Here is a 23,655-nt window from a genome sequence, read left to right as displayed (position 1 = left end):
GTGTGTGTGTGTGTGTGTGTGTGTGTGTGTGTGTGTGTGTGTGTGTGTGTGTCTGTGCGTGCGTGTGCATGTGCGTGTGCATACAGCTGCGCCCTCTGATGGCGGGCGGGTGGTGTTACAGCGTGACACACTCACTCACAGACAGACAGACATGTATAATAATAATACTCACGTAGATGAGCCCAGAGTAGTAGCGGTCCTTCAGGTTGTGGAGAACGGACGCCTCGTTGAGGCACGTGAGCTCCGCCATGTCCTCCACCTTGCTGAACTTGGGAGGGTTCATCTTCTGGATGTCGTCCTTGTTGACCACCGCCCTCTTGCCGTTCTCCGCCAGCTCCACCGAGACCTCCTCGCCGCCGCCGGCGGCGCGCTGCTGGTCCTCCCGGATGCTGGCCGCCTCGAAGCCGTGCCGCTCCGAGGGGATCCATACCAGCTTCTTGGCGGTCCAGTCGGCCTGCGAGGCCGGGTTGAAGACCACGGCCCGGTCCACAAACAGGTAGCGCTCTGGGTCCTCCTGCCCGTTCCGATGAGACATCTTTTTTTACTGGGGGGGGTTTGGGGGGGTGGGGTGGGGTGGGGGGGGGGGGTTACCAGAGCAACGGTGCTGCCTGCGTGGGGCAAATGGGACACATATAGCAGAATAGCTTAGTAGGGACTTATTGCCTTGAGAAGAAACAATTTAGGCTATAACAAACATAGCAGAGGTCCTTGTTTAAGCAGTTTTAATTAGTGATGGGAGATTGATTGGCAAACACATCGGTATATCGGGCCGATTCTATAGTTGTTTTTAGATGAATCGGCATCGGCAATATACAGAATGAGATCACATCGACGGTAATATCGGTTATCAACTTATCGGCCATAACAGCAATTAATTATATCGGATATCGATATCGGCCAAAATGTCTCATCGGCACATACCTATAGTTTTAATGCCTGTTATATGATGTATTATTATTATTATTATTATTATTATTATTGTTACTATTATTATAGTTAAAGCTATAATATGATCAAGTTATCACTCAGTTAGATCAGTAGTTCTCAAACTTTTTCATGTCAATTACCTGTCAAACATCTAATGTATGGGTCAATTAAAGGGTTAAATTGATGTTTATAACACATTTTTTAACACATCTGGCTATGGGGACCCCCTATGGACCCCCCTCATGAGGGTCCCTCCCCACACCCCACTTTGAGAACCACTTACCGTGTAGCTATCTTATTCCAAAATAGTAACTATTAGTCAATGGAAGATCGACAGGATGAAAAACATGACATTTAACTAATCTCATGTCATACACAAACCTATACCAGTAAGAAAGAACACATAGCCAGTGTATGTCTATATTGCCAGTTGCCACCATAACGTCTGTTATATGGGCATGTGTTCCTTTGGATTGTTGAAATGCAAAAAAAATCTGTTGATCAACACCGATAAAAACTAGTGATCCATCCTGGACTAGAATGATTGAATGGCCCGTACGAATACACAATGCGCATAGTGCGTACACTATACTGAGAACCCAGCTACGCACTACATAACGGACGTATGGCTCGAAATTCAAGACCTAGTCGCAACACTTCGGAGTGCATATGTATACAGTACCATTTGTACATATTCCCAACGCAAATGTTGTTGTCCATGTCATATATCTGAATCTAATCATGTACAGCTATTGAATATCGCATACTGAATCACATGACACTGCATTGGCGAGAACCCAAAACAAGCGCAATGAATGAGTTGGCTGGTAAATAGCGGCCAGCCAGCGAACCATGCACTTACACAACAAGACAAGATAAACAATTGGCTTCAAAATGTGCGTGTGCTGTTGCGACATTCACTCAACTTAGATGACCCGCAGTAATACATTTAAAAAAAACATTCTAATTCAACTCGTCTTATAAAATACAAACGATAAAAAATAAGCCCACGTGACTATATGATGAGCACCCCAAAGTTTTCAAGTGATCCATCCCCTAGAGAATGCATTCAAGCAGATCTGTCGGTCATTCATTCATCCCCGCAGATCTCCATCATGAACTTACCTGGTTTGCTCGGCGAAGAATCGATGGGCGAATGTAATGTCCAAGTATTCCGATCGTATCTATTCTACCCCCCCAACAACAACACCGTCCACCAGCCAGCCAGCCAGGCTTTGTACAACAACTATAGCTGCTAGCTCCACAGTGTATAAATGCAGGGCAGGCAGGGCAGGCATGTATTGGGGCTTTTTGGTATGCACCACCCAAAGACACAGCCCCCTCCACATTGGGGCCCCTCCTAAACCGTGCAGACTTGACCGCTGTTGCTCCCCCGCCTACGACAACATGGCACACTATAGATATAGAAGAACATTGATGGAATAAACAATAACATCAATTAATCCGATCGTAGATTATAGGGCACACACATCTATGCTAACGCGTGAAAGCTGGCGTATGATGATTCCATGAAAGTACATTTGCAAATTACTACGAATTATTTTACCCCAAAACAAATTTGCACCATGCAAGAGACGCGCGTGACTTCTCTATGTAATTTATATCTACGCATTGCAGACACCCACTGGATGAGGTCTCTCTTCCCCGAGACACTATTGGATGGAATACACCAACCCCCAACAGCACCTAACTTTAATACCGTACTTTTATTTGCATGCATAGCAGTGTTTTCCGACCCTTTTCATATCAGGGCCCATTATTTATTTGGCATTTGAGCCACAGACCACCAGTCAATTTAATTGATTGCTAAATGTCACGTAAGGTACAACATTATAGTTTTACGATGAAGCAATACCATATAATTTGCAGGCTTTCTTCTGTTTCTGCAACTCCAAATAATTCATAGTAAACACTCAATTCAAAGCAGATGGACATTTACGCCTATAGTATTCTCTATAGCAGGGGTCTGCGACCTTTTTTAAATTAAGTGCCATGTTTTTATTTTCTAGATCAGTGTGCCATATGAACATTAATTAATTTTAATGACACCACGTGGACAATTTCCAACTTATTTTGCTTGTGCACAAAAGTTTTTCCTTCTTTTTAAATATTTTCTTTCACGTTGTTATAATGATCATTACTCAGGGCAATAAGAATTCAGTTTTAACGAATGTAGAATGCAGGATGTAATTTACACACAAATGAGAGGGACTTAATTTATTTGACTGCATTTTTAAAAAGTTTATTTAAAACCAAAAATACTGTCTCGCACACTTACAAGTGTACCAGTGATCACCCTCCTTTGTGCCAATGTTGGCACTGGAGCCTAAGATGGCCTAGCCCTGCTCTATAGCTTGCAGGTATTCAGAATTTCAGACTGCACTGCTCAAACATCTCCCCCCTGTGTCTGAAAAGTAACATTGCATCATGCCATGCACATTGCACAGTGGCTCATCAAACAAAAAACATGCACAAGCTTTGGTTTTATAGAGACCCTTTTATTACAAACGGAAATATGTCAGTGAGTGGGGGGCAGGTCGGTGAACATTTTCTCTCGTTCATATGAAATGTCCTTATGGATGGTAACAACTATAGACAGGCATTCATCTTATTGGGCCTTCATCATTAGTCTGACAGCTCGTAATTCCGACATTACTAACCCTAATCGTTTGCGGAAAGCACAGGGTGAGTCTTTAGTTGAGGGCCACAGGCCCAACAGCTCAAGGAATAGAGTTTAACCTGTGGTGTCATGTACTTTTTATTTGTGTTTTTTCTATTCATTTGGTCATTAAAGCCACAGAATGAGGCCTGCTCAAGCCAGGGGGTTTTCATGATTCTGAATTCATTCCAAGCATTGCACGGAAAACACTCCTTGGCCTAAATTAGAGCATAGCCACTTGCCCAAATAAATGTGCTGACCTCATCACATTTTTGTGATGACGGTATGGCCGTTTTCTAGCCCAAGGAGTGTGTTTTTTGTGCAAAACGAAGGCTTGGAATGGATTCAGATTCACCCTAGTTTGACATGTCACATGCTACTTAAAGCATAATGAAATTTGGAAAATGTTGCCATATATATCGTCTATGGTGTGGTATACAAAAATGGCCGTAACTTCTGTGGACCTTAATGACCAAATTAATAGAAAAATCATAACCGGCCACGTATATCAGACTAACGGGATGTGGGACTAACGTGCAGTCCTTCCATGTTGCTCCAACTTCAAAACCAGAGTAGGAAGAAGAGCAAGAGAGTTAACGTCTATGGTCAATAAAATAAAGCAGTATGTACAGTTTTATTACATGGACAAGGGGGAGGTCAGCGTCCTCCCCGGAATGCTGGGCCCCCCTTTTTCTTTCCCCTCGTCGCACTGCTTCCTGGTCCTCCTTTCACCTTCTTCCTGACTCCACTGGCTTGTTCCGTGTCGTCTGCATCTCCATCTCCCCCTCGCTGCCTCTTCTTCTTGTCGCTGTGCTCCTTCATCTCCTGAGGAAGGAATTTAAGCCGTTAACCCATTTAGACACGAGACAGATTGTTTTTCCAATAGCTAAAGTATAACATAATGCTTAAAACAACAAAATCCTCCCGTCCTGAATGGAAGCAAAACATGTTCATTCAGATCATAACAATGTCCGGAAAGTCCACTTTTCACAATGAAATGTCCTCACTAATAATCATGATAAAATAGCACCATTTTCTTCTACTCAGTCTGTGTCTCATAGGAGGGCTGTGGACAGTTCAGAAGCCTGTCCACCAGTGACATCATCGATGGGTATTCCAAGCTAATATAAACTGCAGGCTTTCTATTCCTGAAAACTTGCAATGTGAAAATGGAAGCCATCGTTCTCACGATAATAAAAATCTAAACATGCAGCCCTCCTATGAGACACAGACCGAGTAGGAAAAATAAATTGTGACATTTTATCATGAACATTAGTGGGGACCTATTATATGAACATAGGTTGAAAAGTGGTCCTTCAACTGCAGTATTTTTATGTCAGGCGAGACATCAGAAATATGGGGTGCACACGCAGATCCGACACACCAAAGGTCCGAAGCGTGGGGACACGCGATGCGATGCGAAAATGCGATGGTCCGACATGCACTGCTCCCGTGCTTGCGGTTATGGTTAGGTTAGGGATTGAGGTTTCGGATCAATAGTATGAGTAGGTCGGAACTAAAGCCTGTACCCAGAAATATATCATCTTAGGACTTACTAATCTGGCATATCTCTGGGCCTCGCTGACTCTCTCCACCAGCATCATCACTTCCTCTTCATGGGTCGGGAAAGCAGGGAGTTTCTTTCCAATCAGGGTTTCAATGCGTTGGAACAGCTCCACATCATACCTATAGGGTTAAGTAGATGCTCAGTAATGACATCAGTCATCATAAAAACCATGTGACGTTGATACAATGAGACTCCAGGAAAATATTAACCAAGTTTATGCTTGGGACAGTCGGTGGCACCAGTTCAATTAAACCATTTAGGCCTGACGTCGACATAAAAAAAATAAGACAGTTTTCTGAAAAACCTTGTGTTTCTGTATCAGTGGTGCTCAATATTTCATGTCAAGGACGCCAAAATTATATGGAATATGCCTCCGCCGCCCACCCATCTGAAAATATGTTGTTCCAGGGACCTCCCCAGAAGCAAAGATTTGAGTTAAAATGTTCATTCTGTAATAATATATTCAAAGATTTGAGGCACATTTTCACGATATTTCAAAAATAGCAGACCTACAAGTTCGTAGCGTGCCACTCGGTGGCACGCTATGAGCTTGTAGATCTGCTATTTTTCAATAGCTACACTATAACAAATATACAACACCAAAAGGGTTCCCGCCCAAAATGGGTTAAAAAAAAACCAACGGTTCTTACTGAGTGACAAAAGTAATGGATTTCCCAGACCGCCCTGCTCTGGCCGTTCGCCCGACTCTGTGGATGTAGTCCTGAGATGGACAGACAGACACACACACAAATTAGTTAGGCAAGGTCACCTGTCATATTATTTTAGTAAGTAAAAGAGAGAGAGAGAGAGAGAGAGAGAGAGAGAGAGAGAGAGCAAGAACAGGACACAGTGTAATCCGTGTTGATTTCGTCGACTAATAATATGACGCAAAATGTCCGTCGACTACCTTTTTTCACTGGCGAAAACGAAATGAAAACTAAGCTACGATGACTGAAACAATACTGACAATTTCGTCAACAAATAAAAACTAGACTAAAATGTTAGGAAGGGACTAGTGGACAAGAGCTTCACACTTGGTTGCATGCTGATAATAGCAGATCTACAAGCACACAACGCGTCGCGACGCGTTGTGAGCTCGTAGATCGGCTACGAGTGTAAAATCAGTCATTACGATGGCATCAAGGCCAGACAAAATACATTTTAGTCTACAAAGATCAACTGTAGATTTAGTCGACTCAAACTAGTCCAACACTAAAACATTCCACAGGTGACTAAAATATAAGTTTTATTCCAAAGACCATGACTAAAACTAAAATGGAAATGTACGAGTGTTCTGATACATTGCATGTGAACACTCGGGTACCTTGGAGTGAGTGGGGATGTCGTAGTTGATCACACAGTCGACGTGTGGAATGTCCAGGCCTCGGGATGCCACGTCAGTGGCCAGGAGCACCGACCGGGACTTGGACTTGAATTTGTTCAGTGCGCCTAGACGTTTATTCTGACAGGTCAGACAGAAATAGACAAGAGGGGGGTGGTTTAGTCAATCAATACTGCAGTGCAATTGGTTTTGGGGGGGCCGACAACGTTTTGGACTGATGTCGATTTAAAAAAAGGCTTCTAAATCCTAATAGTTCTCTGAAAATCCCATGTCTCTATGTCAGTTGTGCAGTGCTCAAACTTTTTCATGTCAAGGATGTCACCCAGAATTATCTGTATTGGGCCAGTACGGACCCCCCCCCCCCCCCCCCCATCTCAAAATATGTTGTTCCAGGGTCCTCCTAGAAGCAAATATTTGAGTTAAAAATGTTCGCTCTGACATATATATTCAAAGATTTGCACCACATTTTCACAACTTTGAAAAAATAGCAGACCTACAAGCTTGTTTGTGGGTGTCAGCTTGTTCAACGTACTTGTTGCAGTATTTTACATAACACCTGAGGCGTATGAACTGGAAAATAATAATAAAAAAAAAAAAAAGAAAGAAAGAAAGAAAGAAAGAAAGAAAAAAAAAAAAGAAAAAAAAGAAAGTTATTCCATCGATCCTCCTTCTAAAGTAATTAAACCCTTTAAGAAGCAGATTCTACAAAATGTCTTCTAAATCATGAGTTTTCAGAAGAAATCATTGGTTCTCAAACTATTTCATAACAAGGACCCACAAAATGATATGGAATAGGCCACCGACCCAAAATGTTTGCTGTGAAAGAGTATGTTTGCTGTGAAAGAGTATATATTCAAAGATTTGCACACGATTTCACAAACTTAAAAAAAAATAGCAAATCTACAAGCTCGTAGTGTGTCACTCGTTGCCGCGCTATGAGCTTATAGATGTGCTATTTTTCCAATAGCTAAAGTATAACATAATGCTTAAAACACCAAAAGGGGTTCCCGTCCAGAATGGGTTAAAGTGTGTAAAGAGTATGTGACTCCAAGGTGCCCTGATGTGATCTTTACCTGACTCAACTGGCCATGCAGTGGGATAGCAGTGATTCCCAGGTTCCTTAGCAATAGCGCCACCCGCTGGGCACTGTGACATGTGGTGCAGAAAATGATAAAGGAGTTCCCCGCCAGTTCATTCAGAATGGACACCAGGTAACAGTCCTGCCAAAACACACCCAACACAAAGTCATAAACCCATGCTGCCAACTGTACTTTCATTTAAGCAAAGCCCTTTGATTGGACAATTACAATTGGCCAATTAGCTTCATAATTACCTTCCCAATGTATGAATTATTTAACCATTGTAAAGCGCTTTGAGCACTTGGAAAAGCGCTAGAAAAAGGCAATTCTTTATAAAAAAATGCAATTAAAAAATGTAATTAATATTCTTTTCAACCTCAATTGCATATCATTGTGTTAAATACCTTGTATTTAGAAGGTATGAAGACGTAGTATTGCTGCAGTTTTTCTACGGTGGAATATTTGGTGTTTACAGCACATTTCACGGGATCTTTCAACGCTGCTCTCTGCAGTTTTTGGACCTGTGGCAGAAATACGTTGAAATTGGAAGGAAAACCAACACAAAAAAACATGTATATATACACAGTATATATTCTCAAAGATTTGTGCCACATTTTCATGATTTTTCAGCAGCTAAAGTATAACATAATGCACCAAAAGGGGTTCCCGTCCAGAATGGGTTCATATTTACTATGAAGAAGTCTGTACCTTTTTGGTCATGGTGGCAGAAAAGAGGAAGGTGCGTCTGTCCCTGGGGATCACCTTGAGTATTTTATCCACCTGGATAAAAAGAATGAGCAAGGAAACATTAACTACGTAGATAATAATGATAATTAATAAGGAATAATTAGATAATTAGATGGGATGAATTAGATCGCGAGTTATTCATGTTTTAAGATTTTCGTTTCGTCGTCTGCTAAACAGGGGAGGGAGATTTTCGATGACGTCTCACTCTTGGGCAAAATCGAGGATTGCACAACAGGTGCTCCTAGGCTGTGGAGCGTTGTTGCAGCAGTTGTGACTTTAGGGCTGCAGAGTAAATACATAATTAAGGCACAGGCTGCATTGGGTGGCTCAACCAGGCTCGGATATCCTGGAGGCCGTGATGTTAACCCATTTAGACCTGGGAACGATTCTACAACTGTCTTCTAAATCCTGACAGTTTTCTGAAAAAGCCATGTTTCTATGTCAGTGGTTCTCAAACATTTTCATGTCAAGAACCCCCAAAAATATATGTTATTTGCTATGTTAGTTACGAGCTTGTAGATCTGCTAGTGGTCACTTGAGTGGCAGCGTGGCGTAGTGTGCATTCCGCACTTCCGCCCTCACGTCGCTCCGATGACCAATTAGGCATCCATTCTTTTTTATATCTATGGTTTACAATACCCACCTCTGTCTCAAAGTCCATGTTGAGGATTCTGTCTGCCTCGTCCATCACCAGGAACTTCAGGGCTCGTAGGGAGAAACCCTTGGTGTTCTCCATGTGGTCTATCAAGCGCCCTGGGGTGGCTGCAGACAAACGCACACACAGACACAATGTAGACCATCAATACCTCATCAAAAGGCTCTTTTCAGCACTGCGTCGATATGGGATTTATAGCATTGCAAGGTGTTGTCTTACCAATGACAATGTGTGGTTTTTTAGCAAGCACCAAGGACTGGGACATCATATCAATTCCTCCAACTATGACAGCTGGAATGAACATGAACATCAAAGGAGGTTAGCTCTTTACACATAACTACACAGTTATTCCACATTATAAGGCCGTCCCCTAGACCTGCTTTTTAGGATTCGAGCTTCGGTGGGGATATTCGAGCAGACATCCAAACTATTCTTTTTAATGAAATTGAAAAATTTACCTTCGAGCACCGAACCTTCCGAGCAACATTGCACAGTTTATCTGTGAAGACAAGTCTTGAGTACTCTCGTCCTGCAAGTAGCCGTTCTGCAAGCTCACAGCGCATTGTAGATGCGGCGTGTTGTGAGCTTGCAGATGGGATATTTTCAGCATGATGCAACACATAAAATACGAAACTTAACAGCGCTTCCAGCCGCAAAAATAAACAGTTAATGAAGCTTAATGGCGCATTGTAATTACCTACAGTTAGGCCTCATACAGTTAGGCCCCCTTATTTGGGGGGGATAATAACATTTGCAAGATCATTCTTCACAGCCCACAGAAAGCAAGGTAATCCATGAAACTAATTAATTACAGCTGCTGGTCGTGCTGGATCATGTAAAGTGGGCTTTTGATAGCTTTTTTCCATTGCACGTTATGTACAGTTTAATCAAACTACAACACGTTTATCTAGCAGTTTGTATGCAATTTAGGCATTTAGCAGACGCTCTTAATCAAGACAGATTTACAGGTACTGATCCAGATCCTGTCTGCACGAAAGAGCACTGTGAGAGAGATTACATGTCAGAGAGATTACATTCATTTGGTGTCGGAAATCAGGATTATTGTATTGTCAGGCTTTAGCAGGACGGGGGTGGACATCCTGATATAATAGCCTATTTTTGCTGTTAAAAAATATATTGAAAAAGGTTCGAGCCCATTCATTGAGTTAATTTGAGTGCCAATGTAACGAGCGATTGTCCACACTTTTGAAGGTTTGGGGGACAGCCTTATTCCACAAACAATGAAAAATATAAAATCACATGCTCATTATACATTTTTATTTCATCTTTAGATTTGACTTTATTGACAGCACCGTCTGCATCTGCAGTGAGTCGTTGAATGATGCTGTACACACACGTACGTACCACACTTGACGCCAATGCTGGAGCCCAGGGCCTCGAACTGCTCAGCAATCTGAAATGCCAGCTCTCTGGTGGGGGTGAGAACCAGTGTGTGAAGCCTCTGTGCTGAGGAGAGTAGAGACTGGAGGATAGGCAACGCAAAGGCGCCAGTTTTCCCTGAACCCGTCTCTGCCAGACCAATAACGTCTCTCCCTGAGTAAAGGATGGAGAGGGCGGAAGGAAGGAAGTCAAGGAACAGAGTGAGTTTACTGGACTCATTTGTATAGCCTAATATTTAACCCATTTAGAACAGAGGACGATTCTACAAATGTCTTCTAAATCCTGAGAGTTTTCAGAAAAACCCAAGTGTCTATGTCAGTTGTTCTCAAACATTTTCATGTCAAGGACCCCCAGAAATATACCGACGCCCATCTGAAAATATGTTGTTCCAGGGACCCCCCAGAAGCAAAGGTTTGAGTAAAAACTGTTCGCTCTGAAAGAATATTCAAAGATTTGCGCCACATTTTCCAAAAATAGCAGATCTACAAGCTCGTAGCGCGGCACTGTAAACTCTCGTAGATGTATTTCTCTACGAGTTTAAGTGCCCTCACCCCTGTGTACACTGCAGAGACACCATTTCAGATTGAGCAAATCCAAACTATAAAAAGGTGCTCACCTCCTTTTTACCCCAAATGTTAGTGAGGTGGCAGGAGTTCTTGTGCAATGTATTGGTCCATAGTTTTCAATAAAGATTAATTTTAGTCACATAAGTGTCCAATTCTGTCGGAAGTTTCCAATGGTGGCACGTCCGGAATTGCGCTTTACGTAAACAGGAAGTGAGGAGGGGTAATGGCCTTTGGCCACTTATGGGACTAAAACACCTCTTTATTGAAAACGACAGACTAATATATTGCACGAGAACTCCTGCCACCTCTCTAACATTTGGGGCAAGAGGGTATAAGCACCTTATATTTTGCATTTGTACATGTTCGGAGTTGCTAATTCTGAAATGGTGTCTCTGTCTAGGGGCGGCGGTGGCTCAGGGGTAGAGTGGCTGGATGGGAACCGCAAGGTTGCCAGTTCGAACCCGGGCTCCCCCAGAGTTGGTGTCGAAGTGTCCTTGAGCAAGACACTGAATCCCTAATTGCTCCTGATGTGCCTTGCATGGTTTCCGCCGCCATCTGTGTATGAATGTGTGTGAATGGGTGAATCTGTAATGCACAATCTATGTAAAGCGCTTTGGATAAAGGCGCTATATAAATACACCATTTACCATTTCTGCAGTGTACTGTAAAGCCCTAACCACACCAAAGAGTGGAGGCGGTTTTAGCGTTGTGCCAGCGGTGTGATCTGTCCTGTTGCACGTTGACCTGAGTCCAAGGACACCAAACCACACCAAATGGTCACCATGCAACTCCTTGCTTACATGGAGTTGTCATGGCGACCCTTTGGCTTAACACAGGAGTGAGGACACTTAAAACTCTCGTAGAGAAATACATCTACGGGACTTTAACCCATTTTGGGCAGGAACCCCTTTTGGTGTTTCAACCATTATGTTACACTTTAGCTGTTGAAAAATAGCAGATCTACAAGTTGTAGATCTGCTATTTTTTTTAAATCGTGAAAATGTGCCTGAAATCTTTGAATATATATTGTTACAGAGCGAGTTTTTAACTCAAATCTTTGCTACTGGGAGGGTCCCTGGAACAACATATTTTCAGATGGGGGTCGGCGGCCAATGTCATATATATATATATATTTGGGGTCCTTGACATGAATATGTTTGAGAACCCACTGACATAGAAACATGGGTTTTTCAGAAAACTATATAACTATATATATATATATTGATGTCAGGCCTAAATGGATAGATCTTAAGGCCCAATCCCAATTCCTCCCTTCGTCCTGGCCCTTAGCCCTTGCCCTTGCTTATGCGCGTTCACGTGAGGGGGAAGGGTTTTCTCAATTGTCTTTGGATGGAGGGGTAGGGCCAAGGGCGAGGGGTAGAATCCCCTTCGATTGAAGGGATGTCGCGACGGGACTTAAAACGGAGCAAAATCACTGAGGGCTGAAAGCGGACGAGGTAAGAAGCCTTTAATGTCCTTTATTATGGAAAAATATTATAATAACCAATATTATTTGAATGTATTAACAATCTGCATCGGCAAAAATATCGCAATCTCTAGCAAAGGTTAACGTTACCTCACATGAACTAACGATATGATACGGCGTTGCATTCATACAACGTTACCCATTCATTTGGCGCTGCATCGGCGCTTTATTCTTTTTTATTTATCGCCGGTGCGCCGGTGATACAACTCGGATGCAAGCTAGCTTATTAGCAGGCATCAGTCCGACCCCCCAGACCACGATATGTCAACCTTTGGAGCTCTTAAAAGCCGTGAAATAGCCTACTTTACCTACATAACGCTGACGCTGCATAACGTTGGCTACTCGCTGCAGTGATAGCTATGGTTTTATCATGACCAATGTTAAGCTAATCCCCACAAGTTGCAAAACTTACATAACTAATTAGCAATGCTTGTTGTTTTTTCCCCCAGGCAAACCAACTATGGAACAGATTGCAAGCTGCACTGCAGACTGTACATTGGATGGAGATGAATCACGATGGCATTTTCATTGATAGAAAGTTACTCTGTTCTTAATATTAAAAACAATGACCAGTGACCACAGCCCCTTCTTTCTATACTGTAAATTGTTTTTCCTTTTTCTAACCCTATATCTGTACCCATGCTATACAAACTGTTAATACAATAATCAATGAATCAGGTACAACTGTTGAGCAGGTGTCAGAATGAGCTATATCTAGCTGAATTACATTCTGCATGGTGGGCTACCAACATGAGACAAAATTACAATATATTTATTTCATCATAACCACAGCAATGTTATATTTAGGTTCCATCTCTACAGCTTAAATCAAATGGAAAGCAGTTTCCAAAGTGGGTTATGGGCTAAATGATAGTTTGTACACTCAGAGTTAATTGAAATTGATATTACAATATAAATTGGGGGTCCTAGAGACAGAAATGCCATCAAAGTTTGGGGGACCACTGGCCTGTAGTGAGCTTGCAGATCAGCTATTTTCTGAGAACAGGTTGTATATCAATATCTACAAGGGACGTTCAATATTTAGGGACGTTCCAATTCCTAGGGGGATGATTTATCTCCCTACCCCTTGACACTCATTATGTAGGGACAAGGGGAAGGGGCAAGGGCTGAGGGGTAGGGTTAAAAAACGAATTGGGATTGGGCCTTAGGCTATCATTTGGCATTCACCTTAAAGGGGGAGTGTCCCGGCCCGAGATTAACATTGCTGATAAGGTACATCACGTGGTCTGAATGAAAACGGTTTCAAACGACACGTGACTATATCTCAGGCTCTGACGTGACCTAGCATCTAGGCGAGCTGAGTGGCTAGCGCACTAAAGGCTAGTGGTTTTGAGGTCACTTTTTGCGTCATACTAGGTGGAAGTATCATAAAAAAAAAGAATTGCTCGAAAATCTTCATTAGAATGATATTGAGTTGACGTGTAAGTTTTGGCGTAAACTGTTGCATAATCGCAATTTCGCGTGACGGGTTCCATCGTACCTATCTTGTCTATCTGTCTCCCCCGCTCCCCATGCGCTCAACCACGGCTAAGTGCTGAGCCCGGAGCCCTGGAGCTTCACAGCCAGTTTACCACTGGTCTGCCTGTCTAGCAACACTGCGCCAGGCTCTCTCTCTCTCACACACACACACACACACACACACGCAGACACACACACACACACACACACACACACAACATTGTTTGAACATGTGAAATGTTTGTTTATGCATAATGAATTCATGAGAATCGCGGGCCGCGGTAAGCCTTGAACTCTGGCCGGACACAAGGCACTTCAGAACGGGGAGATTGCGAGAGGAGGTGGGGGTGGTTTTGGGTTTTTTTTCTCTCCCTCCGTATATCTCTCTCTCTCTCTCTTTAGGGTCTCAGAGGGAGACAACTCACCGAGTCCGAAAACTGTATTAAATTAATAGTTTGTACTTTGTAGAACTGTAACAAGCACAAAAACTATTCAATACAGTATTAAAATGTCTGCTTTGTTTGTTAATGTTTACAGATTTGCTCACGATTTATTGAAATTGAAAACGTGTTTACAGTACTTACAGTGTTTGCATAATCATTCAGGCTACAGGAATGTTTTAGCCAATAGCCACAGGTGTGAAACAGTTAGTCGCACCGTCATTGTTCTGATTGTGAGGGGGGTATTTTTATGTCTACTACTCTACTTTACTTGTCCTAGATTCTAAGCCATGTAAAGATTCTGCATTCTTTTCCATTCTGCAGCAAGGGGCGATATAATGCTGTGATTCATTCCACTTTACTGACTGTTTCATATATATTATGTCCGATTGTCCGTCATGAGTGACTATACTCGTCGCCATAATATAAATATGAAATGGGAATATTTAGGTCAAATTGCTGATTGATTTTGAACATGCATTAACAATAGCCCCGAGAAGATAAGAACACAAGACAACATGCATTTATTTATTCCAATTACTGCTGCTCTGTCCAATTTATTCATTACAGCCGATCCCTCCATTATGGGGCTATAGCAGGCTAGTCTGCCCTACCAGAACAGCGGTTCCTGCTGCGGTTGCGGCCAGCTAGTCTCTCTCTCTCACACACACACACACACACACACACACACACACACACACACACACACACACACACACACACACACACACACACACACACACACACACACACACACACACACACACACACCGCGTCTCGCCGTCTTGCAGTTGCAATGGATGACGGATCCGATGCTCTTGGTAAATAAACACAACTCTTCGCGTTCACAACAGCTATACACAGGCTAAAACATATCGATATAATCAACTTGGTATGATTGCTCAGATGCCCCGCGCACTTTACCCGCGCACAGAATCTGTGCCTTTCAATTCAATTCAAAGGGCTTTATTGGCATGAGAAAACATACGTTTACATTGCCAAAGCAGAAAGAACAATACAGCAATACAATCAAAACAAAAATGATGTACTTTGAAGGTCAGAATCTTCAATAGATCAACTTCTATGTACCAAGATCACTCGATGCAGGTATAGTGCAGGAATATACACAATGATTAGTCTTTATCTCCATAGAAAAGTAAGGGCTTACAGCACACATTTTCTTTGTACAGTATGTCACAAAGCCCACGTTGGAACAGATATTATACTCTTACTAGATCAAGTGGGGTGACGTTCATTTTAATACCAAATGGATTATATCGATATGTTTTAGCCTGTGTATAGCTGTTGTGAACGCGAAGAGTTGTGTTTATTATTTACAAAGCTTTGTCAAATTGTCACCCATGCGATAATCGGCCATGCCTCCCTGAACCTGTGTGTGTGTGAGAGAGAGAGAGAGACCGCCCCCCCATATCGGTGTGTGTGAGAGAGTGAGTGAGTGAGTGTGTGTGTGTGTGTGTGTGTGTGTGTGTGTGAGAGAGAGAGAGAGAGAGAGAGAGAGAGCCTGGCGCAGTGTCGCTAGACAGGCAGACCAGTGGTAAACTGGCTGTGAAGCTCCAGGGCTCCGGGCTCAGCACTTAGCCGTGGTTGAGCGCATGGGGAGCGGGGGAGACAGATAGACAAGATAGGTACGATGGAACCCGTCACGCGAAATTGCGATTATGCAACAGTTTACGCCAAAACTTACACGTCAACTCAATATCATTCTAATGAATATTTTAGAGCAAGAAATTAATTTTTCCACCAAACTTTTACCCAGCTATGAAGCTAAAAGTGACCTCAAAACCACTAGCATGAGTTGATAGCCACCAGGAACGCTAACTCGCAGAGCCCAGAGCCGCTCTGACATTTAGACCAGATACAAGATCAATTTTATTGGTCAAATTGAGCTGGCCCGTAAGTACGTCACAATCTAGATGCTAGCGTTAATAGCCTTAATAGCTTCCCGAGGGGCGTGTCAGTCCCGCTTTAACATACAGATCATGTTTTGTAGCATGTTGCCTGATTGCCTCACCTTGCAGGGCCACTGGGATGGCTTCTATCTGAATCTTGGTGGGGATCTTCCATCCCAGCTGATCACAGGCTTCGCAGAGCACTTCTGTGACTCCCTGTTGATTGAGCAGACATCATGATCATCCGTGCCATGATTGACGTCAAATCAAACACAATTTTATTTTGCTATATAGAGTAGGCTATGTCATGTGTACGTCTAATTGTTATGAATAATTGAACATGGTGGGCCCTATTGTAAACAAGTGTAATGCTACATGGTGTCGTCAACAGTAAACAGTTTTGTCTTGAGTTGTGCTTGGAATGTACTGTAATTCTCCAATCTGTTAATACATTCATCAATCAATCAACACAAATGATGAGACAATTTGCTTGAAATAAGTGTTGTTTAAAAAGTGTCAGGGAGACGAGTGTTTCGTTTGGATAGCATAGATAAGTTAATAGCCGAGTTGTGTTTTCAGCTGCAGCTAACGTTAGCCGTCCATGAAAAGTAAAATAAAATGATCCTTTATATTGCATGCCAGAAAAAAAACGTACCAAGTCCTTGAAGGTCTTCACTTGCTCAACATTCTCAGCGCTACTATCGTCACTGATATCATCATCATCATCATCACTAATCGATCCTTCTAGTGTTTTATTTGTTATCGTCGCAGCACTGTCTTCTTGTACGTCCGCCATGCTGTATTCCAACGTGTGTACTGTTGTCGAGAACTTCCCTCTGCGCAAATGCGGAAACGTGCGTGCAAACGCAAAGGATTGTGGAACTTGAAGTTTCCGATAGTATTGCGGTAAACCCAGAAAGCAAAGTATGGCCCTACTGCCCAAAGAAATAGAATATTCAAGAGCCGTAATTCATAATTTGTAGTACTGTAGTGTCTGTCTCAGACATCGACGGCCCAGCAACTATAGAGTCTGACGTCAGTCACGTCACTTTCAGTAGAGGACGTCAGTCCCCAGGTTCATGTATTTGTTTAGTTGAATTGAAATCCCCATTGAGGCGATTTTAGATCGCCCGCCCCTCATAATAACAACTGTGTTTGAAAAATAAACATGTCACCCCGGCCGCTTCACTCATATGGATATGAAGAATCAACTGACTGAGAGAAAACGCTAATGTTACTGCTGCTGAATTAGTTAGATTTTCGCTAGAAGCAGACTGTATCATATATGAGTGACTGACTGTTGCAAACGACCCTGCTGAAAAATCCAGCAAAAACCAGCTGATGATGGTTGCTGGTTTTAGCTGGTTTTAGCTGGTTTTACCTGGTCTTAGGCTGGTTTAGATGGTATACCAGGCTGGACATGCTGGTCAGCTGGTCTGGCTCATTTGTCAGTGTATTTGGTTAGCTGGTCGAAGGCTGGATTCTGCTGGTCGCATGCTGGTGAGCCAGCTGGCTGGCCAGATGACCAGCAAAGCCAAGCTGGTAGATGGTCAAATGGTGGACTGACCAACAAAAACCAGCTTACCATCTGGATTTAGCTGGTCTAATGACTGGACAGACCAGCAAAGCCAAGCTGGTAGCTGGTGTATTGAGTGTACTGGCTTTTGATGAGGTCAGATCAACATTTGGAATGTCAGAACATGTCAGCTCCATTTATGGAGCATGATGATCTAGGTGCTGATCCAGTCTTCTCCCTCACTGACAGTGTTGTATGGACACGGCCATACTGTATATACTGTAGGCGTGACGGACTGACGGCCATATATGGTGGTGCGACGGAGTCACTGACTGACATGTTTCTCAGGTTTTCATAGTAATCTGTGGCCTATGGTTGCAACTATACCAGTAAGACGCCTGAGGGCGAGGTCGTGTGCACTGGCCATATATGGAGCGTGTCTTGAGTGCACGGTTTGATGAGGTCAGATCAACATATGGAATGTTAGAACAGGTCAGCTCCATATATGGAGATCTAAGGGTGGCAGCGGGGGCAGTGTCTTGAGTGTACAGGGTTTGATGAGGGTCCAGTTAGGGCCGGGACTTCATTTTCAGGCCTGTTCTCTCTTGTTTTCGCCGGCTGCCGGGCTAACGAGTCTGGAAGTCCCTCGGAGCCCAGGAGGCTGCATTTATAACTTTGGGGCAGGCCCGTCTAGAGTTTAAATGGACAGGTATCAGTCAAAAGGGAGACATCGAAGAGGAAGGACGGATGGGGAACGATCAACATGGAATGTCAGGTTCTGACATACATCCATATACTAATATTGATGACATCAGGATCTCCATAGCAGGTCGCATTTACTATATAATCCTTGATTTACTATCATCCCTGATGATGTCATAATGATGTCACGAGCACAATAGTTTTTCTATAGTTAACCTTCAATAATCATATAATAATAATAATAATAATAATAATAATAATAATAATAATAATATAATTGCGACCTTCAATTAAATTAGGCCTATATTATGTGTGTATAATAGGCATACCGGTATATATAGATATATATATAGGCCTATAATATATATATATAGGCCTATATATATATATATACATATATATATATATATTTATATATATATATATATATATTATTGGTTATTGTTACAATGGGAGTGATAAATACACACACACACACACACACACACACACACACACACACTCACAGGCGCTGGTGTTGCTATGGAACTTATGGGAGACGGGAGTGATATGCGCGCGCACATGCACGCACGCACGCGCACACACAAGCAAGACGTAAACTGCTTCTTTGTTATTGGTTGACTCCACGTCACGGTTTCATGTTAAGATATACAAGCTAACAACTCGTCGCGTTGCAACGCTGAATGAGCTTGTATATCTGTTGGTTTTCGACAAGCGTACACTAATAACTCTATGGCGTACACTGACTGTCCTTAGCGCGAGCTTTGAAATTTCCACTTTTCTAGAAGAGGAAATAATAAAAAACTGCGTCACGTCTCGGACCGACGGACCCCCACTTTCAGCAGTTTATTCTTCAAGGAAGTAGAAGTATACCCAGGTTTGACCGGCGTTTTTGAGGTGAGTGTATTACTGTTTATTAAATGGCAAAGAACTCCGTTTTGTTATGTCACAGGGGAAACTTTATTTAGGTAATTTGCTATTTGTTTGCATTTCTACTTGTCCCATAGCACATGGAACCGCGGCGGAGGGTCTATTTTGTACCGTGTTTTGGTGTGGTTGCTTTGAAGACGGGTTTAAATATATTGAGTATTTTTAATGTAAGCCTTAAACGATATCAGGCCCATTATTAATTTACAACTGTCATGTCAACCCTGGCGTCACGACACGTGTGAGCTTGTAGGTCGGCTATTTTCAATATAGGGCAGCCGCATAATTATAAGTTCATATAGTGAAAATACCCTATTGACATGCTCACAACGGTCGCATATAGTGACTTGTTTAGGGCGGCTGGTGTAGATAATCTATTTTGATATATTAGTCCACTTGCCAGAATGTGAACCCATGGGCATAATGAGTACACCAAAGTTATATGTTAGAAATGTTGAGTGCATTGCAATGAGCTGTGCGTTTGTAGATTGGCTATAGCTATTTTCCTTGAAACTTTGTCAAATGTCCTGATTAATTTTGAATTAATAGCCTACCACAAATCTCCTATGGGAATCACTGGTGCAAAATTGGGCTTGCGACCAGATATTATGTTGAATAGCCAACATGAGTAATATAATGTTAAGTTAGTTGCTCTACTTATCTACCAGTATTTATTATTTTATGTTATGTACATACAATAAGAACATCATGCGATCACGCCAGCCAACCAAGTTCTCATCCAGATACCTCTTTGGTGATTCCACCAGTGCTGCAGGATGGCTATAGACAGAGTGCAAGTAAAACAAAACGACGAAGTCTTTTGATCCAGACTCTTTTTAACCGCCTCAGTAAGACAACAATGTATACGTTTCTACTACGTATGCCATTCTAACTTGATTAATTGTCATGGCACTGCACTGTATCAGTATGTAAAGATTCATCATAGAAGTATCCATGTCAGATGAACAATCCACCTCACACAGGATGTTGCAAATAGTGAGGAGAGTTTATTTTCATTTGAGAGAGAAAAGGTACATCATCATAACTGACCAGTCATTGTAGGGGTCCATTCATGTACTCTAGTCTACTGTATACTTAACAACATAAAACAAGCCGTATATTTCAAGAGCAAGGGATCGCAGTAAACATCCACCCTAAATATTCTTCTTCCACACTGGGAGAAAAACAGCATCTGAAAGTTTGATGGGATGCATTTTTACACGTCAGTGCTGTGACCACTTTTACATTGCATATAATGAGCGATCGGTTTATTTTGCCCACGACCTGCGCGCACATAGTTCTTAACTTGTACTATATGTGACGTTGTCTGGAAATGTGTCAATTGTCAGTGTCTAATTATTATGGCTAATATCAACACTACTACTGTTTGATTTTCCTTTTTAGGTTCCTAACTCGTTTTCAGTATGTGGAACTTCAGTCAACCCTAAACCTGGACTACCCATTCCTCAGGGAAAGCATTGGGTCTGGCTATGTAAGTTTTTATTTGTTCATGTTGTTACCTGTATCGGTACAATTCTATTATGTGTCACTGGCTACGTTTACATGAAGGGTGATCATTCCGAATAAATACTTCCGAATAAAATACATCCGATGTAATGTTTTTTGACGCGAGTTTACATGGGAAATGGTCATTCCGAATGAGTGTTTATATGGAGAAGTGATAGAAGACATGATACATGTTAATTCCCGTGAAACTACGCCATCTGTTGGACACATAAAATATAGGCAGTTCATTCATTGTGACCGTCTCAACAATACAAACATATTACAGACGAAAGACGATACTTTGAAATCCCATCATTTCATTCCGCAGTAGCTTTGAGGCTGCTGGTTGGATAGGGGCGGCGCGGGCATATATGTTTAGTGTTAACCGTCTTTTTTTCCCCACCCGCTGCGGCTCCGCTTCTCCGCTGGGAAGGTGATCATCTCGTTTTTATTTGTACTACTACTTTGTATCTACAGCACGGCCAGGGCACGCAACGCAACACTGATGATTATTATTGTATCGGGTCGCTCGTTATTTTTGAGAGAGCGAGAGAGAGACCGTTGAACACACACACACACACACACACACACACAGATCAGGGGTATCTCATCTGCTGCTGCTCCACGTTTTTTTTGTGGATTTCGGATCTGAAAAAAGGAACGAAATAACGCGCTCTATGTGCAAACTCCTCGGCGCCGACGGCGCGCCTTGGATATGAGCGCCTTGGAGCATGCTCAGAAAGACCAGAATGAATTTACATCCGAAGCAGTGTATACATGAGTCAAATTTCTTTCAATCGCATTGAAAATCGGAGTAATCCGGCCAGTGACATCGGAATGGTTTTTAGATCGCATCGAGCGTTTTCATTCGGATGTAAGTTTTTGTAGGTGTTTACATAACAACGTTTAATAGGATTGAACTTCTATTCGGAATGAAAAGGGGATTTAACTGCTCATGTAAACGTAGCCACTGTTAACCACTGAAACTGAGCGCTATACTTGGTAAACTAATACTTGTTAGACTGGGGTCAGCTCTATTCCTAGTTTGCTCTTTTTCCACATTCTACACCAATTCTCTCGACCAACAATAATCAATCAAAATGATAAGCTCACAATGTGTTGCAGTGTGACACGTTGTGAGCTTGTAGATCTGCTATTTTCAGAATAGGGGCACTTTTCCCCCCATACTTTCTATTAAGGGTTTTCTAGTAAGAGATGCAATTCTAGTGTTTCTATTCATCTTTAACAACTTGAAAAACTTTGTTTCACAGGATGCCATGCTTGATTCACTGCATAATAAATTTAAAAAAGAAAGGAAGCTACTTGTGTCTAACAATGAAATGGCACGAATAACAGAAAAATGGACTGGAAGGAAGCGACCTCGTCAGACAGAGACAGCTGAGGTTAATCCAAGCACCATGGTAAAAACTGTCAATCTGTTTTAGCTGAAAACTAGTTTGTGCAGAATGAACGTTGGGACCTTTATGCTGATACATTTAAAGGTCCAATGTGTTGTATTTTTCAACAATTTTATGCAATAAATTTACTTTAATCTGTAGAACTTGTTTGATTTATAGATTACAAAAGTGAATCACTCACTCACTACTTGACTGACATTTGTTCTTGTGATTTTAAAGGATTATGAAAATAACATTATTATAATAAATTATTGTATTTCTTTTATTAAGGCCTCCAATCGGAAGCAGCAATTCTGCTCTTGCCTGCACTATTCAAGGAGAAACCAGAGTTGCTGTTTGAAGTTGAGGTGAGACATGAACCGTTCACTAGTGTGAGAAGCACTATGTAATTGAAGCACATTGTATTATTGCATTAGTTTTTATATTATCATATGGTTGTTTCTGTTTTTGACACAGTGGCTCTGCAGGAGACTAGCCAGAGGGTGTGCGTTTCTCTGATGGTTAATTGTATTCCCTCTCCCCAGGGCCAAGCTCAGACCAGCACTGACATGTCGACACCAAAAGATGATCCTGAAAGGCTGCAGGGAGGGTCACCCCAAGAAATATGACCACATCATGCTGTCGATGGATGACCAGGTAATCACAGAGGAGAGTGTGGACATTTCAATGGCACTGGGACTCCTACTGTGCATATATTTTGTGTTCAGAATCCAATACCCTAAAGGACTGAAAAAGACACTGACCTTTTTGGAGTGTGTTGTTCTGAAATTGAAGGATGCAGGCAAACTTCCTGTCACAGTAAAAATAATGTACAACTCCATCTATGAGTAGCATGTATGTAGGAGTCAGTGTTCTCTCTCCATGTCTGGATGGCCACTTGAAGAGAGTCAGCTAAAAAGCAAGGACTTTGCCACTGGACTGGGCCTCTTATAATTCTGGAGTGTACATTTTGTTTTAGAAATCCTGAAAGACTGTCAAAGTGTCAAAAACAGTCAAGTGTGTTGTTGACAATTATATATGTTGTTTCACTTGTTATACGTGTGTGTGTGTGTGTGTGTGTGTGTGTGTGTGTGTGTGTGTGTGTCTCTTTGATTAAATGAAGGCTCTGTGATGGTGTGTGTGTTTGACGAAATTAAGTTATTTTTGCATTTTAAGGTCTGACGCATTCTGTTCATATATTATTTATTTTATTTATAATTTGCTTTATGTATACTTATTTGTTAGTGTTTACTACTTTTTATTTTATGTAAGCACATTTTACATCTAATTAATTTGTCATTATTTATTTTATTTGTTAAACAGTATTT

At 42.0% G+C, this 23,655-nt stretch overlaps 2 protein-coding genes and 1 long non-coding RNA gene across 4 annotated transcripts in view; 1 reads left to right on the top strand and 2 right to left on the bottom strand.

Moving 5' to 3' along the window:
• Positions 1–2,319, bottom strand: part of LOC308324606 (myosin-10-like) — a 158,440-nt gene extending 156,121 nt beyond the window's left edge. Inside the window, exons 1-2 of one of the 2 annotated variants that reach the window (XM_080776736.1) lie at positions 2,053–2,319; positions 173–514 (exon numbers count right to left, since the gene is read on the bottom strand). In XM_080776736.1, the coding sequence (XP_080632862.1) occupies positions 173–283 (111 nt within the window). In that variant the 5' untranslated portion in view covers positions 284–514; positions 2,053–2,319. Of the gene's footprint in view, positions 1–172; positions 609–2,052 lie in introns of both variants that reach the window. The other variant, XM_080776735.1, reaches the window with a different exon arrangement.
• A 923-nt stretch (positions 2,320–3,242) lies between these two features.
• Positions 3,243–17,077, bottom strand: ddx47 (DEAD (Asp-Glu-Ala-Asp) box polypeptide 47). The gene is made up of 12 exons (XM_080776738.1): positions 16,935–17,077; positions 16,402–16,495; positions 10,363–10,551; positions 9,217–9,288; positions 8,986–9,104; positions 8,304–8,375; positions 8,000–8,116; positions 7,590–7,736; positions 6,499–6,636; positions 5,825–5,895; positions 5,164–5,293; positions 3,243–4,432 (listed from the first exon to the last, which is right to left on the bottom strand). The coding sequence occupies exons 1-12, from the start codon at positions 17,073–17,075 to the stop codon at positions 4,265–4,267; spliced, it is 1,458 nt and encodes a 485-aa protein (XP_080632864.1). The 5' UTR covers positions 17,076–17,077; the 3' UTR covers positions 3,243–4,264.
• A 5,069-nt stretch (positions 17,078–22,146) lies between these two features.
• On the top strand, positions 22,147–23,321 carry LOC308323986. Its single transcript, XR_013964861.1, has 3 exons — positions 22,147–22,351; positions 22,619–22,695; positions 22,873–23,321. It is a non-coding gene; the product is annotated as an uncharacterized lncRNA (long non-coding RNA).
• Positions 23,322–23,655: the final 334 nt, after the last annotated feature.

The sequence above is a fragment of the Protomyctophum bolini genome (assembly GCF_963924005.1).
Source record: "Protomyctophum bolini genome assembly, chromosome: 11".
In the NCBI taxonomy this organism is placed as follows: domain Eukaryota; kingdom Metazoa; phylum Chordata; class Actinopteri; order Myctophiformes; family Myctophidae; genus Protomyctophum; species Protomyctophum bolini.
The sequence above is the reverse complement of the archived record's forward strand: the minus strand, read 5'-3'. Positions and strand labels throughout refer to the sequence as shown.

What these genes read in the sequence shown, in the direction of transcription:
- ddx47 (XM_080776738.1), bottom strand. Translation starts at nt 17,075, where the DNA reads ATGGCGGACGTACAAGAAGACAGTGCTGCGACGATAACAAATAAAACA. An exon ending in CTGCCACCATGACCAAAAAG is followed by an intron (nt 8,117 to 8,303) that starts GTACAGACTTCT and finishes TTTCTGCCACAG; the next exon opens with GTCCAAAAACTGCAGAGAGC. An exon ending in CCCAGAGATATGCCAGATTA is followed by an intron (nt 4,433 to 5,163) that starts GTAAGTCCTAAG and finishes TTCCTTCCTCAG; the next exon opens with GAGATGAAGGAGCACAGCGA.